Source organism: Henckelia pumila, chromosome 2 (assembly GCF_033568475.1).
Source record: "Henckelia pumila isolate YLH828 chromosome 2, ASM3356847v2, whole genome shotgun sequence".
NCBI lineage: Eukaryota > Viridiplantae > Streptophyta > Magnoliopsida > Lamiales > Gesneriaceae > Henckelia > Henckelia pumila.
This window is the reverse complement of record NC_133121.1, coordinates 152900390-152918229: the sequence shown is the minus strand read 5'-3', so window position 1 is coordinate 152918229 and position 17840 is coordinate 152900390. Positions and strand designations below refer to the sequence as shown.

The following is a 17840-nucleotide window of genomic DNA, read 5'->3' as shown; positions in this document are numbered from 1 at the left end:
AGAATAAATTTGTATCATCATCATATCAAAATCATATCAACTCAAAATAAAAGATCCACTACCTGGGATGGATCGACAACATCAAAACAATAACAAGTTCTTCAATCAAAAGAAAACATAATCAGTATGTGATTTGGCGGACTACTCAAGATTCATAAATCCTGGGTATCATAGTCCTGAAACTCGATATCGTCTTATACCTTTCGTTTCATTGAGTCTTAGTTGCTTCAAATCTGTACAATCTTCATCAAAGAATAGCAATCAAACTTGCTCAAGTTCATCATCCAATCTTCAAGGTAGCATAACTTCAACCTTGAGCTATTCGATCTCGTTTCTCAAATGCTAAAATCTCGAGTCCGAATATCTTATTTACAATCTGAAACATATCATATCAAGCTATTTATATCAGCTACAACTCACATAAAAATCAGCTCAATCATAACTCAAACTTCAAGCAAAATGAGTTACAAAACTTTGCTCAATTCTTGACCGATTCGAATTGTAGCTTCTCGAAATCGAAACATTCAAGTATAATCTGATATGAAGTGTAAACATGCCGTATAAATCAGCAACCAACTCATATCTAACTCAGCTCAAGCATTATAAACTCAAACATGACCAAAGTCTTGAATCGACGACATAACGGTATAAAATCGGTTACCGAAACGATATCGAATTCAAATAACATCGTATTCATCATATATCAGCAATATACCATCCTAAACCAGCATCTCAGCACCTATACATCTCGAAATATATGCTGGAAATCGTTTCAAGTTCATGCAATAATCAATATTCAAGTCGGTTTCGATATCGAACGGCATACGAACTCACGAAAACAAATATCAAGTCATAATCTGATCTCTGCCAAATTTCGTTATTCAAAACCTATGAGAAACATCAAAATACTTACATGAAATCGAAGCCCTCGTCACAAGGATTCCAGAACATCTTCCGGAATTGAAATCGGACGAATGGATCAAAAGTTACGGCAATTTGAAAAATCAAAATCTCAAGACAATGGAAGGGAATTCGAATTCTGTTCTGAATTTCTCATTCTCTCTGAACAATCCACGTAATATGCTTATACATCTGATTCAAATCGGATATATATTGCATATTTGCAATTTAGTCCCTCAAGTCTTCATTAATTACATTTCAGTCTTCGGCCTTCGTTTTAATTCAATTTCAATCCAAAATAATTTAAGAATATTAGAATTAAAATCGAAACTCTAAATATTCCCAAATTAAATATACTCGGATTAAAATAAATAAATTTGGATTAATTAAATAATCCTGGCCTTTTGCACTTTAACCCTTGCAACTTCGATATTTGCAAATCAGTCCCTGATCGGTTTGTATCTTCACAATTAATCTTCGTTAATTCCCGAAACATGGAATTTAATCTTAAATCCCATAAATATTCAAATCGAATATTTATTCTTTTAATTTAAGAATTCTCGGAATTTAATTCTCAAAATTCGTAAATTTTCAAATTAAATATTTTCGGCTCGAAAATTAAATCTATCATTTCCATAACTTCTCAAATCAATATTAACCCATAATATGAAATTTAATTCTCAAATCCCATAATTAATAATTTAATATTTTCGAGCCTTACAATTCCTTCCCTCTAAGAAATGATTTCGTCCTCGAAATCGTAGTCAATCCAAATATCAAGTCCGATAAACTGAATGATTATCTTTAGTGATTCCCACTTCAATCATCTAATTCTGCATTTCGTATCTCACTTCATCTTTCAATCTCTTGTCAGATTATTACCTCGAATCTGCTTCTATTCTCTTGTGTTCGGTATCTATTCAGTTGTACTTTAAGTCATTGAAAAGAATTCGTTCTGAGCTATTTGTTTTTCTTCAATCAAGAATTTGTCGAATAATCGACTTAACTCAGAATCTCATCAATATATCTCATCCGAATAAAGTACATACGAAGAATCTAATGATACTTCTTTCGCTTAGATACTGAACTTATCAAGTTGAAGAGAATACTTTTGTTCAATGAAATTATCAATTCTGTCTGACCTTTCATTCAGTGAAATTCAACTTTTGTGACGACTTGATTCTTTCTCTATTTCATTCTATACAGAGTATAGAACATAAATCAAGTCTACACTGGTATTCAGTTCATCGCTTCAAGATTCGTATTCAACTTCATATTCTGAATCTGTAAAGTAACTCTTCTCTTTCTCTATTCTGAATTAAATGATGTTTCAAGAATAACTTTTCCACTTAACTAATCAATTTCAGCTTCAAAAGTTATATCTATCATTCAATTACTAACTCTGGTTCATCATCTCTGCTTTCATTCCGTATAGATTCATATTCATTATCCTTGTGTTCTTCAAATCACATCTGATCTGCTGTCAACAAATCATGTCCGATCTGATATCATATACTTCAGTAGTATCATTTCAACACAAGAAAATCGGATTTATATCATCATAATCTTATCTCAAAATCGATTCAGTAGATGTTACAGGAAATTATAATCTTCAAGTGGCAACACATCAAGACAGATAATACCGAATCAGGTATCAAAGTTCTGAGAATATTCTCAATATTCGGAAAATCAACTCAGATAATCCATCAATCAACAAATGGTATAATGCAATCATATATAACCAATTCTCAGAACATCAATCAATCAATCGATGCCACATTCTGTCAAATAAATCCAAAGTCTTAATCCTGACAATAGATTGTAATCATTCCTGCAATTCATCATATCTCTCACTTCTTCACAGATTTCAACATATTCAGAACTGTTGATAATCGGTATCATGTCAGATATAACTTCATTCTCGAAATTCAATTCATCTTCTCTAATTATTCTTCCAATTCAAGAATAACATATTGTACCTTTACCTCAAAAAGTACTCAAAGTCTTCGAATCATCTATATTACACTGTAATAGTAAACACAATGTTTCAATCTGAAACATTATTTCTTGGCTTACTGTTCGTCTTGCAACAAATCTAATCACAATTCAGTGATTTTATTGTACAGATAGATCATCGTATACAATAATTTCAATCATTCTGTTCCTAACTACCACATGTTTACTTCATATAAACTGTTTCATCTTGGTCGTTTCACAAAATATTCTTTCATATCATGATCTCATACCAATTCTGGAGTTTCTAAACTGTCATTGAACTCATCTGGTCAACGATTTTTAACTTCATCAGAAATTCTCTGTACGTTTAACTTCGAAAACGTACTAATTCGGTTACTTCTAGTTGCTTTATCTTCTGATAAAACAATTATTGAACGAATATTGAATTCATTATTGTGCAATTCTTCAAATTCTGATATTTCTTTGCGAAAACATCAAGCACAATCAGATAATCAATCATCATAGAATTCATTCATTTTGACCTGAAGCTTCAATTCATATCTCAATCTGGCATTCTGTACTGAATTCTCATCGCTGCAGTTACTTTCTGTGTTTATTTCATCCTCCGAACAGTTTTGGCTTACTTCCAATCGAAAATCATTCTGATTGAAGATATATTCATCTGAATATTTAAACCAGAATACACAGAAATCTAAAATCAATTCATCGGATGCCTATTTCATTCTTTTTTTTCGATCTCCAAATACCGACAATTCATATCATCTAATCCCAAAAATTCAGGAACCAAATTCAAATTCTTCTATCAGTTACGAGCCAACAATCTTCAAATACGCTGAAATATCATCAAAGGATCAATAATTCTCAAAATCAAAAGAATAAATCAAGATTGAGAAAATCCCTCAATCAAGTTCATCCAAAAATCAAATCATCTGGATAACAAACTCTGCAAAGTGAAAACAACTCACTTTCATCGCATAACTCCGAATGAGTGAATCAACACAGGCTCTAAACGAAAGCAATGTGCCATGAGAGCCAATCAATATTCAATCATTCAAGAATTATATCCCCAGTTGATGTAATCGAGTCAGTATAATCAAAAAAAAAACTCATCTGTAACTGATTTTCATATCATTCTTTAGCTTCTAAACCTCAAAATCACTATTCAGTTCATAATCTTATCACGTCGGTAATTCACCAATTCATAAATTCACTATTGAATTTCAGTTCACAATTGAATCTAAAGTCAAAAATATTACTGAAACATTTCCGTAATCTCTATTCATTGGCATACCTATCACTGCTGATTTAGATCTTGAACATATCTCGTGCATCGAATATACTGATTTCGGAATATTTCTGTAATCACACATCATATAACAACCCGAAATCACAGAATTTTAATTCGAGATTCTATATCATATCATCATATTCATATGCACATCATGTTCTTGTTGATCTAATTTCATCGCTTCTTATCATCATACTGATTGGTTAAATCACAAAATCCAGTGATTCAATAATCTGCAACTATCACTAATTAGTACTTGGGTATAGTCTTATAATCTATCATGCATCGCAACCGCATAATTCCCATATGAACAATATCATGTTCGGTTTCAGTTCATCGAAGCAATAGTTCTATTCTTCAGTTTAATTCACAAAATCCCTTTTCCGATACAGAGGTAATCATATTGATACAGAGGTAATCATATAATAAGCTTTCAGCTATCATAAATCTATTGCACCTACAACATAAACAGGTTAAAACAACATAAATATGTTACCTGTAAGTCTCATTCTCAGGTGCAATGTTATTATGATCCTCTGTATACTTCTGGAATTTATTCATTGAATAAATTTTAGCACATCTGTCTGACTTGTCCTTACACTGTTTGTTCGGATATCTTCCTCCACAATGTGTGTAATAATTTCTAATATACTCTGCATTCAAAATCAGAATAATCCATCTCGATTCGCTAAAGTTAAAGATTTATTTTCATATTATTCACTTCATATCTGTTTTGGAATAAAAATTGTAGATAAAGTTGTGAATATCTCACATACTCTTGCATGTCTACAATTCCATTCTCTTAACTCATCATTCAGCTTCAAAGCTCTTAGACAGGACTATGTCTTTAAAACAAATGTTTCAGTCGTCAACACTTATTCAGACATAATCTGCAGATTCAAGCCATTAAATAATTCACTCAATCTTGAGATTTTCATCATTTACAATTCAAAGAATTGTAATAGGCTTGAAAATTCTAATAAGGCATTCCTCCAATTCAAAATATTCAACTTCTAACGGGTATATTTTTATTTCTCAGAATTTCTATCTGTTGTGGCAGAAAAACATTAATAAAACGTTGTTCTAAGCACTTACCAACAAATAAATATACCTCTCGTTTGTCAGAATTTCTTCGTCAATCAAAATCTATCAGCTAATTGCTAGGTCTTGAAGTTGATAGATAGTCAATCTGATACATCACTCATCTGTCTCTTTCAGGTATCTGAACGACTGATCAATTCTTCAAAACAACTTCTACCCGCAATACATCTATTCATTCGCTGATATTCGGTTCTATTTAATCAGAGATACTTCATTCAGCTGAGCAATAATACAGTTCTGTTCACTCTGACCATATAACTCTGTTCAGTCTGGCCATACCACTCTGTCAGTCTGGGGTGCTTACATCACCCAAAGAACACTGTTCTCTTCGATTCTGGGTGCTTACATCACCCGGGGAAATTCTTATAATAACATCGATAAGAATTCGAAAATTTACAAATCAGTAAATTAATCAATTCAATTTCAAAAATAGATCAAGAGTACATGCAATTTATTAAATCATAGAATCAAATACTGCATAATCATGCAATACTATAAATGCATGTAACTCACTCTACCCCGCTCAGCTTCTATCTCAGTCCAGAAACTTAGGCTTTGATACCACCTGTTGTGAGGACCTCGGGTTGCTAATCTCGTTTTGGGACAACTAATGATTAATTAAACAATTAATAAAACAATTAAAGAATAATAAATCAAGAGCATAAAAATTTTATTTTTTTAAAATTTCCCGAGCCTCGCTCGATCGGGCAAAAACTACCGATCGAGCGAGCATCAAATCAAAAGTCTCGGTCTGCAGCACAAAAAGCCTCGCTCGAACGGCCAAAAGCTACCGATCGAGCGAGCAAGAAAATCAAATTCACTGCCCTTGAAAAACAGACCTCGCTCGATCGGTAACTTTTACCCGATCGAGCGAGCCCTTATTCGCTCGAATTCTGCTGCTGAGTTTTTGCTGTCAAAACCAAGTCCAAGGTATATATCAACATTCAAATCAAATCTAAGCATGTTATAAAATCTGAGAACATGCATATAATCATATAACAAGTTTCCTACATTATAACATAAGCTTATTACATCCAATAAATAGCATAAATATATGAAACAATAAGCTACACATCATCTTCAAAGGTGAGCTTCTAAACACAAGTTCATATCAAGTTCTATGCTATCAAAGTATCATTCTTTCAACCTATAACCCGAGTCCACACTTGCTACATCTCTCTTCCGAGCTATCAAGGTCGTCTCAACCATGCTCCTGCCCCTCCTATTGCAATGCACACATACAAAACAAAATAACAGCCGGATAAACTCCGGTGAGAAATTATTCTCAGTATAATCGACATATAAATGCATTAAATAAATTCATATCAACCCTAAACATATCAACTCAAGAATAGAGTAAAAATAACGCATAGCTCGCTTCAAAATTGATTCATAAATCATCGTTGCCATCAAGATTCGTTTCCGATCTTGACATGGATATCCATCTATCAAAATCATTCCGGATTTGAATAAAGTCGTCCTCCGACCTTGGCATAGGAAAATAAAGTCGTCCTCCAACCTTGGCATAGAATCAATTCGTATCATCATCATATCAAAATCATATCAACTCAAAATAAAAGATCAACTACCTGGGATGGATCGACAACATCAAACAATAACAAGTTCTTCAATCAAAAGAAAACATAATCAGTATGTGATTTGGCGGACTACTCAAGATTCATAAATCCTGAGTTTCATAGTCCTGAAACTCGATATCATCTTATACCTTTCGTTTCATTGAGTCTTAGTTGCTTCAAATCCGTACAATCTTCATCAAAGAATAGCAATCAAACTTGCTCAAGTTCATCATCCAATCTTCAAGGTAGCATAACTTCAACCTTGAGCTATTCGATCTCGTTTCTCAAATGCTAAAATCTTGAGTCCGAATATCTTATTTACAATCTAAAACATATCATATCAAGCTATTTATATCAGCTACAACTCACATAAAAATCAGCTCAATCATAACTCAAACTTCAAGCAAAATGAGTTACAAAACTTTTCTCAATTCTTGACCGATTCGAATTGTAGCTTCTCGAACTCAAAACATTCAAGTATAATCTGATATGAAGTGTAAACATGCTGTATAAATCAGCAACCAACTCATATCTAACTCAGCTCAAGAATTATAAACTCAAACATGACCAAAGTCTTGAACCGACGGTATAACGGTATAAAATCGGTTACCGAAACGATATCGAATTCAACTAACATCATATTCATCATATATCAGAAATATACCATCCTAAACCAGCATCTCAGCACCTATACATCTCGAAATATATGCTGGAAATCGTTTCAAGTTCATGCAATAATCAATATTCAAGTCGGTTTCGATATCGAACGGCATACGAACTCACGAAAACAAATATCAAGTCATAATCTGATCTCTGCCAAATTTAGTTCTTCAAAACCTATGAGAAACATCAAAATACTTACATGAAATCAAAGCCCTCGTCACAAGGATTCCAGAACATCTTCCGGAATTGAAATCGGACGAGGGGATCAAAAGTTACGGCAATTTGAAAAATCAAAATCTCAAGACAATGAAAGGGAATTCGAACTCTGTTCTGAATTTATCATTCTCTCTTAACAATCCACGTAATATGCTTATACATCTGATTCAAATCGGATATATATTGCATATTTGCAATTTAGTTCCTCAAGTCTTCATTAATTGCATTTTAGTTCTCGACCTTCGTTTTAATTCAATTTCAATCCAAAATAATTTAAGAATATTAGAATTAAAATCGAAACTCTAAATATTTCCAAATTAAATATACTCGGATTAAAATAAAAAAATTTTGATTAATTAAATAATCCTGGCCTTTTGCACTTTAACCCTTGCAACTTTGATATTTGCAAATCAGTCCCTGATCGGTTTGTATCTTCACAATTAATCTTCGTTAATTCCCGAAACATGGAATTTAATCTTAAATCCCATAAATATTCAAATCGAATATTTATTATTTTAATTTAAGAATTCTCGGAATTTAATTCTCAAAATCCGTAAATTCTCAAATTAAATATTTTCGGCTCGAAAATTAAATCTATCATTTCCATAACTTTTCAAATAAATATTAACCCATAATATGGAATTTAATTCTCAAATCCCATAATTAATAATTTAATATTTTTGGGCCTTACAACGCTCATTTCACAATTCTAGGGGTGTCTTAGAGACAGATTTAGAAGGAACCATGTTCAATATGTATATTGCAGTTTGAATGGCATATCTCCAAAAGGATGTACTGAGCGTAGAGAAACCTAACATGGATCTAACCATGTCCAACAAAGTCCTATTTCTCCTTTCCGAGACACCATTTTGTTGAGGAGTATATGATGCGCTCAATTGGGATAAAATCCCATTATCTGATAAGTAAAAGTCACTGGATAGATACTCACCACCTCGATCTGATCGAAGTGTTTTTATGCTCTTACCTAATTGTTTTTCCACTTCATTTCTGAATTCTTTGAACTTTTCAAAAGCTTCAGATTTGTGGGACATTAGGTAAACATAACCGTATCTAGAGTAGTCATCAGTGAAGGTGATGAAGTACTGAAATTCGCCTCTAGCTTGAACACTAATTGGTCCACATACATCAGTGTGAACTAATTCCAAAACTTCATTGGCTCTTAGTCCTTTAGATTTAAAGGACCTCTTAGTCATTTTACCCTCCAAACAAGATTCGCATACAGGCAAGGATTCCACCTTTAAATCACTTAAAGGACCATCTTTTACCAACTTTTGAATCCTATTAAGGTTGATATGACCAAGCCTCAAATGCCACAAATAAGTTTCATTAGTGGGAGATAATTTTATTCGTTTGTTGGATTGAGTGTGATACAAAGAGCTGTCAACAGGTTTTAAGACATACAAATCATTATTCAAATGTCCTTTGCATATAGAAGCTTTATTCAAGGAAATATCAACCATCATTTGTGAAAAATGAACAAAATATCCTTGTCTAAACAATAAAGCAACAGAAATCAAATTTCTAGTAATGTCAGAAACATAATAACAATTTCTCAAAACCAAATGTTTATTATTTTGAAAATAAAGATAAACGACTCCAACAGCTCTTGCAGATACCACAGCTCCCGTGCCAACTCTAAGAGTATGTTCCCCTTCAATGAGCTCCTTGGTTACTTGGAACCCCTGCAATGAATTTCATATATGATTAGTGACTCCAGAATATACAATCCAAGTATCAATAGAATCAACTGCTAAACAAGACTAAATAAATGATAACTCACCACCACCTTGCTTTTTGGAAACTAGGTATCCTTGGCAGTTCCTCTTCCAATGACCCTTCTCTCCACAATGGAAACATTTTCCTTTGGGTTTGCCATCTATTTTGACTTTCTTTGCCTTTTGTTGTGGACCCTTCTTGTTGGGCTTCTTCCTCTTATTATTTCCAATTTTACCTTTCGGTTTGGAATAGGATGGTCCAACAGAAGCAACATCAAGTGCATCACCACTTTGAGTTTTAAGAACACTTTCAGCATTTTGGAGTTCCTTCATCAACTCAGTCAGGGACATGTTTAGCTTGTTCATATTATAGCTAACATTAAATTGTGAGAACATCTCAGGGAGAGTCTCAAGTGCCATGTCAACCTGAGTCTCTGATTTGATTTCAGCCCCTAAAACCTCAGCCACATTGAATTGACCGATCAATGCAAGCATATGATCCCTCACGGGCATCCCAGGTTTCATGCGCATGTTCATAATGCTCCTAATGGCTGCTTGACGTGCCTAGCGTCCTTGATGCTCAAACATTTCCTGAAGGCTTTCCATGATTTTTACCGCGGTTTCCATATTCTGATGTTTTTGTTGCAACACATTTGAGATGGATCCCAAAATGTAGCAACGAGCCATCTCATCAGAACGGGCCCACTTATCATAAGCCTGCCTTTGTGCAGTAGTGGACTCCGCCGTAGGCACTGAGGGACATTGTTCAGTAAGCACATATTTATGTTTCTCCGCAGTTAAGACAATCATCAAATTGCGTTTCCAATCAATGTAATTTTCCCCAACTAGTTGGTTGTTTGTTAAAAGCATGGACAATGACAGTGAGTTTGAAGACATTTTTCTGAAATTAAAATAAATTAAATGAGCAACACATACAATAAATAAAATGACATGTGTTATGCAAAAAAAAAATGCATTAGTAGACCTAAAAACTACTACAACACAGCAATGACCTAAAACTCCAAAATCAAATTATACTTTTCTTTAGGAAAAGTAAACACGATTTATAGCTAGGCTGGGACCCTCCCACTAAATTCAATATATCTAGCATCTCATGCAATATTAATTTTGTATTGCTTGATTTTGACCATCAAAAATACATTGTTTGACTATTCTATAGGAATTTCTCACAATGTCATTGACTTAAGTGTATACCCTTATATTGATTATTTTTCAAGTACTTAATTAATTATGTCACCTATAGGGTGATCAAAATTAATTTTACTTTAAAAATTATCACCATGTCGGGTCCAATCAAGTAACCGAAACAGTGCAGCCCTCCTATAGTAAGACCAATGAAAATTGACACGAGTCATACACAAATTCTTACTAATGGACTAATAAGGAAGACCATGGGCTCATATAAAATGCACCCGTCACACTTAATATTTTTGAAAAATAATTTTGGGTTTTATCCGATTAATAATATCCTAACTATTTTAACTCATAAAATAGTTCAATTATTAATCAAAAATTTATTTTCTATATATAAAAATAAAAAATAAATAAAATTTTGAGTTTTGTCCGATTAATAATATCCTAACTATTTTAACTCATAAAATAGTTCAATTATTAATCAAAATTTTATTTTTTATATATAAAAATTGAAAATAAATAAAATCTTATTTTATGCATGACAATGTAGTACCTAAAGCGGTGTTTATGCAATCTACATGACATCATACATGAATGACATATAATGCATATAATAATTAAAACAATAAGCAATAAAGAAACAAGAACAAATTTATGGCCCATCCTAGACACAAAAGTACAAATAAATTAATTGGACCACAAACTGGCCCAATCTTTCAATTTAGATGTTTGTGTCCAACCCATTCTTCAATCCATCAAGCCAAATAAGACCCAGGGCCCAACACAAAATCCATGAATCACGACCCGGTTCATGACCCACGACCCGAAAAACCATGGACCAAAAAACCCGTGACCCACGACCCGGATTTTTGCTTCAGCCCTAGCCATGCCGCCGCCTGGGGAATTCGCCGGAAACATCACACAGCTCGTCGCTACGCCAAACACGGAGAAGATCACCATGACTTTTCTACCGATTCGAAAACGAAAACATTAGCCAAAAAATTTTCTCCGAGCTTCTCTGTTCCAGCGACGTTGATGGCTACGCTGCCAAGTTTCAGCTCACGCCATCTATCGAAAGCAGCAGTGCGAAGGTTTCCCGAGTTTTAGCAACGACTTGGCTTGCTTCTGCGATCAAATCTGGAGCTTCCATGGAGGAATTCAGAAATTGCAGAACAGGCCCTCGAATTGTTGAAGAAGATGCAGTCTGGTCCCTGGTTAATTTGGAAGAAATTGCAGATTGACCCTCCAGAAGTTTGAATAATGGCAGAAAACTCCAGTTTCGAAAATTACAATAAAAATTGCAATAAAATAAACAAGGGGAAACATGGAGTCGTAATCCACCCCCTTGGTTACATACTCGATAATTACGAAATACAATTTCACCAAAATCTAGGGTCATAAACTTTTCAAAAAATTATATTTATTTATCCAAACCATAATCACATAAATCTAACACCGCTTTAAACTAAAACATGCATACAAAATTAATTAATTCGAAATACGCAAAACACTATCAAAACCTGTGTCTCTGATACCATATATTAGCCAAGACTGAGAAAATCGAATCACAAAAATTAATTTTATGTGATTCCAATAATCTCATAAAAACAGGATCATGATCGTTTTCCGTATTTAACACGAATTAATTAATTCAACATACAAAGGAATTGAGATTACCCTTGAAGCATGCTTTACGTTATCTTGTCTGCAAGAGATCTGCAACTCAACGCTTCAAACCTTCAAGCCTTCTCCGGTGTTCTCTTAAACTCAAACGTAAGAAAATTGTACGTGGTATACAACTTTCTGCCATACTACGTTATATCAAGTAGTCTAGAAAGATAAGATAATTTTTTCCATAAATTAAAAGATTATCAAGCGTATCAAATCTTATCGTATCGGTAAAGTTTTAATTCAAACTTTTCATAGATAAAGATACTATAATCATATTAATTTATTTCTACGAATTCCATAAATTATAACTCATATAATTTATTTGAGTTTATATTTGAGCCACCAAAGGGACCTGATCGGACCCAATTAAATTAAGCTCCAATAAATTAATTTGATCTAATCAACTCATGATTAATCAAGATAATTTATTAATCTTATTCTACTCCACTAAAAGAACAAGATTGCACTCTTAATTTAATTGAAATTACTGAAGCATAAAATCAATAATTACATCCTCAGATTGAACAATATATTCCGAAAAGCTACTGTCATGTCGAACAATATCAAATGGAACACTGATCATCTTGTAACAAAATGGAAGAATCCTATGAAATTAATGGTATTGAATTTTAGAGGATCCATTTTTTTTATACCCCCGAGCCCTCTTAAATGAGTTTAACCGTGGAAGCTTTTAACTTCATAATCTTTCAATTTTTATTATTATCATATATATATGCGTGACAATCTGCAAGTTATCAAATTATATCGAAAACTAACAAATAAAAAAAAACTTCAGGTTTATAAGAGTAAATAACAAACTCAACCATTTACAAAAAGATCAACCAAGCAAAGTTAATTAGGACAAATTTTTTGTTATATTGTGGCTAAATCTTTATATGTTGGTGATGACTGTAACTAAAAAAATGTTTTTTTTTTCCCATTGAACAAAGAAAAATTATGTAGGCTATTAGAATGGACATGGCAACAATTACTTGGATTTATCTTCTTCCTCGTATTTGTATGTGTAAAATGGGTCTTTAATTTTTTTTTATACAGTGAGATTTACTAGTTTTATCATATTTTTATAACATCCAACATAATTTGACCTATGAAAGAGAGAAGTGTCTATCAAATCAACACTAACATTCAATCTCAAGCATGCTTTCGTGCAAAAGAAAACCAGAAAATATTATATCTAACTATATTTTTTTAAAAAAAACAAAAACAAAAACAGATACTCTAAATTATCAATTTACGAATGTGAATTCGACATATAATTATAACAAATTATTTGTAAACTTAAAAACATAAATTACTAGAGTAAAGCAAAACGAAATGGGAATATTTGGGATAATAGACTCGGTCAAATATTTTTTAAAAAATTTAACCTCCCCAAGTATATTTTAAACTAGTGGTCGGGCACACGCGATGCGTGTGTAATAAAAAAATGATATAAGGGAAAAAATTAGGTATGTATTTATTTAAAAAAATGAATTAAAGTTAATGGTAAAATGAATGAATATAAGAAAAACCACAACCACGTATAGTGAAAAATTAATTGGAAGGTAAAATGGGAAAGAAAGTTGGTGTCTTCACATCAAATTAAAAAAAATAATTTTTATAAGGGTTTCAACTATTCTAAAATAGTAGAAATACACTGCAGAAGATAATTTGTTTAAAAAAATGTTATGCCGATGTTAGATAATAAAATACGGACTAATGGGATCGTGGGCCCAAATTCATGTCACATGGGCTTTGGCTAGGGCTTACATAGATATTTGGTTTGAGTTCGAATGGATTTGGATGGGATCCGTTGCATCTCCTTTTCCTTCGTGGAATTTCCACAGCACTGAGTGAACGAGACGAGACGACGCCGAAATGTACACTAGAAGACCTTCACTCGCCACCCTCAACTCTCTCACCCGTCTATTTCACCTCAGTGCTCTCAAAAAGCTTAGTTCTTTCACGGAATCCCTTTATCTGGTGAGAAATCTATCCACAGCTTCTGAAAGAACAGATTTTTACGACCCGAATTTTGGTGGGGTTGAGCGAAATAGAAGCCCTAATGGGTTTCAAGGGGACAACCCAATTGGCCAGTTTGGTGATTTTCAACCTTCTTACGCCCCTCAAAATGGCTTTCGTAATGATTGGAATGCTGGAGGTTTTGATGGAGTTAATTATGGCCAAACCTCAACTGGTGTTTATGGGCAGTACCAGAACGACCGCTACGAGAATTCGAGGAACGAGGTAATTTCGGGTGGGTTTGATGTGGGAATGCAAAAACCCGGTGGAGTACGCGGACATGAGGCTTTAGAGAGTGGTTTCTCAGGGCGATACCAAACATCGATATCTCAGCAGAATTACAGTGGCAATCACTTTGGAAATTATCAGAAGACTGGGGGTGGGGATTATTACTCCAATGCTGGAAACTATAAACAGAATTGGAGGGAGTATCAAGTTGGCGGAATAGTTGATTCTCAAGTAGCAAATAATCCGAATGAGGGGTCTCTTGGAATTGTTGAAGAGAGTCTGCCCGTAAGGAAAACTGAGGATATAGATGAGTTGTGCAAGGAAGGAAAACTGAAGGAAGCAGTGGAACTTTTGGGACAGCTAGAACAGCAGGGTATCTCAGTTGATCTGCCTAGATACCTGGCTGTAATGCAGCTCTGCGGTGAGAATAAGGCTTTGGAAGAGGCCAAATCTGTTCATGAGCATCTTCTGAAGTCAACGCCGCATCCTGAAATTAGAATATACAATAATATTCTTGAGATGTACTCTAAATGTGGTTCCATGGTCGACGCATTTGAGGTCTTCGATAAAATGCCTAGACGTAATCTGACATCTTGGGACATTTTGATATACTGGCTTGCTAAAAATGATAACGGAGAAGATTCCATCTATTTGTTTGAGCAATTCAAAAAATCTGGGCTGAAACCTGATGGCCAGATGTTTTTGGGTGTCTTTTCTGCGTGTGGTGTCCTAGGTGACATTGTAGAAGGAATGCTGCATTTTGAATCCATGAGCAAGGATTATGGAATATTTCCGTCAATTGAGCATTATGTTGGCGTAGTGGACATGCTTGGAAGAGCAGGATTCCTGGATGAAGCCTTGGAATTCATGGAAAAAATGCCTGTTGAACCCGGAGTAGAAATTTGGGAAACCTTGATGAATTTCTGTAGAATGCATGGAAATCTGGAGCTTGGAGAACGATGTGCTGATATTGTGCAACTTTTGGATCCATCCCGCCTTAATGAGCAATCAAGAGAGGGCCTCATACCAATAAATGCTGCTGACCTTGCAAAAGAGAAAGAGAGAAAGAAGTTAAGTGGCCAAAATCTTCTAGAGGTTCGGAGTAGAGTCCACGAATATAGAGCAGGTGACAGATCTCACCCTGATCATGAAAGGATCTACGCAGTGCTAAGGGGACTGAAACAGCAAATGAAAGAGGTGGGTTATGTTCCAGAGACTAAATTTGTGCTCCATGATGTTGACATAGAAGCTAAGGAGGAAGCTCTCATGGCTCATAGCGAGAGACTTGCTGCTGCACAAGGTTTCTTAACCACTCCAGCACGATCCCCTCTGCGAATTATTAAGAATCTTCGTGTTTGTGGTGATTGCCACAATGCATTTAAAATTATCTCAAGTATAGTTGGTAGGGAAATTATTGCACGAGATAGTAAGAGGTTTCACCATTTTAAAGATGGATTATGTTCTTGTAATGATTATTGGTGAAAGGTACTGACTTATGAGGTATTTGAACACATATATCATCTCATATTGATAGTGTTTGTACTCTCAGCTGATGTTTTGATATAAAGTTATAGATGAAGCATTTTTACTCAAGTTTTTGGATTCCAAATTGTATAACTGTGTCCTGTAAGTTTTCCCTTCCATCCTCTCTTTGGGCCTTTGACTAAACTGTGTGATCAATGCTTTATTAATGTCTATGTACCTAAAACCTCTGGACGATTAACTACGTAGTCTGATTGTTTTTCTCTGTATATGTGAGTCACCACTTACATAACTTGGAGCTTGTTAAACTGAGAAAGTGGATGGTCAGAAGTGGACCTTGAAGTTTGTCTTTCATTTTGTTATCTTTGATCTGCTCCTGATTCTTCAAGTGTGATGTCTTTTTAGAATGCTGCATTCCCTGGTAAAATGTTTCTTGATCAAGCTCTTAATAATCAATCTTTCAATATTACTCATTCTAACTTCTTGATCTCTTACGATGGAATAAGCTTTTGATCTTCTAAAGGTTTTGTTTTTTAGTTTATTATGTCAAGTTACTCTTTGAATGCTGTCGAATTTAAGTTGCATAGTGAGTTTGGTCCTGCTAACATCAAGCTTCATGTCATCACAATGAAATGGTTGTCGTCGTCATCATACTGCCGCTCAGCTGTCATCTCAGAAGCTTAACAGAGAGTGGAGACACCATTCTTCTGAGTCAACTACATGCCTTTCATTGAAGGTGCACTCAGCTCTCTCTTTTGTTATATATATATGTATATATTGGTAAAAATAAATTTGTAGATCAAAATGTATCTCTTTTGTACTATTACATCTATGAGACGTTGAAGCATATGTTCTTGGATAAACTGAACTTCAAGTTAATGCATCAGAGATATAAACTTCCGCTCGCCTAATGGTATTTAGCTTGCGATATTTGAGAATCGCTCTCTTAGGCAGTGATTATGAATTCATCGCAACTTCCTGAGTTTTTCTGCTTGGATTGTCTTACTTAGCTTTTTATATTTTTCCTATTATATTTGTCACAAATATTTCAAAATGTAAAGGGTAACTATTGAATTCATAATTCAGAGAGAACTTGATAAGAATTTTAGCCGTATATTCCATGGTTTGGGTTATAAGATCACCCGACCAAGCAATTGCTTTGTCTTGTCTCTGCTCTAACTCTTCATTTATAATCACTCATACAAAAGCAAAATAAAAGACAGACATACACAACAAAAAACCATTATGTGGTGAATACGCTTAAGGAAAAAGATCGAGGAATTTTATATAACAGGTATTTTGAAAACTAGGGCCAATCCCAGACTTTGAAGGGTCAGGTGCGAAAACAATTTTGAGCCGCCCTACATAGTCATGTAAAAATAATAATAAAATCGATGTCATAAAGATAATTTCATTAGCTCAACATATAAAACTGAGATATATAATAATGAAAAACATTATGTTCCACGTTGCTAATAATTAGTACCATTACATCATAGAAAAGGGAAAAGACCTATTAGAATTAAGTATGAACTCTGAAAAACCAATCTTGCATTTTTTTTAATCTGTGAAGTCATCAATCAATCTTTCATAATTAATATTTTTCTAGAAACTCACTCATTCAAAATCATAGCCAATGCATTTAATCTTGTTTGTGTCATGGTTGATCTCAAACAAGATTTCAACTTCAACTTGGAAGATCTTTCTTCTGCAAAGGCAACAGTCACCGGAATAGTTAATAATTTCCTGTGTGCAATGAATGAATTCGGGAAACAATTATTTCTTTGCCAAAAAAAAATTAGTATGTCACTTGCTGTTTTGTAT

At 33.9% G+C, this 17840-nt stretch overlaps 1 protein-coding gene across 1 annotated transcript; it reads left to right on the top strand.

The window, feature by feature from the left end:
- Positions 1-14095: 14095 nt before the first annotated feature.
- Positions 14096-16192, top strand: LOC140883114 (pentatricopeptide repeat-containing protein At4g32450, mitochondrial-like). Its single transcript, XM_073289448.1, has one exon. It carries the CDS (start codon positions 14163-14165, stop codon positions 16014-16016), a length of 1854 nt encoding a protein of 617 aa, XP_073145549.1. The 5' UTR covers positions 14096-14162; the 3' UTR covers positions 16017-16192.
- The last annotated feature ends 1648 nt before the right edge of the window (positions 16193-17840 follow it).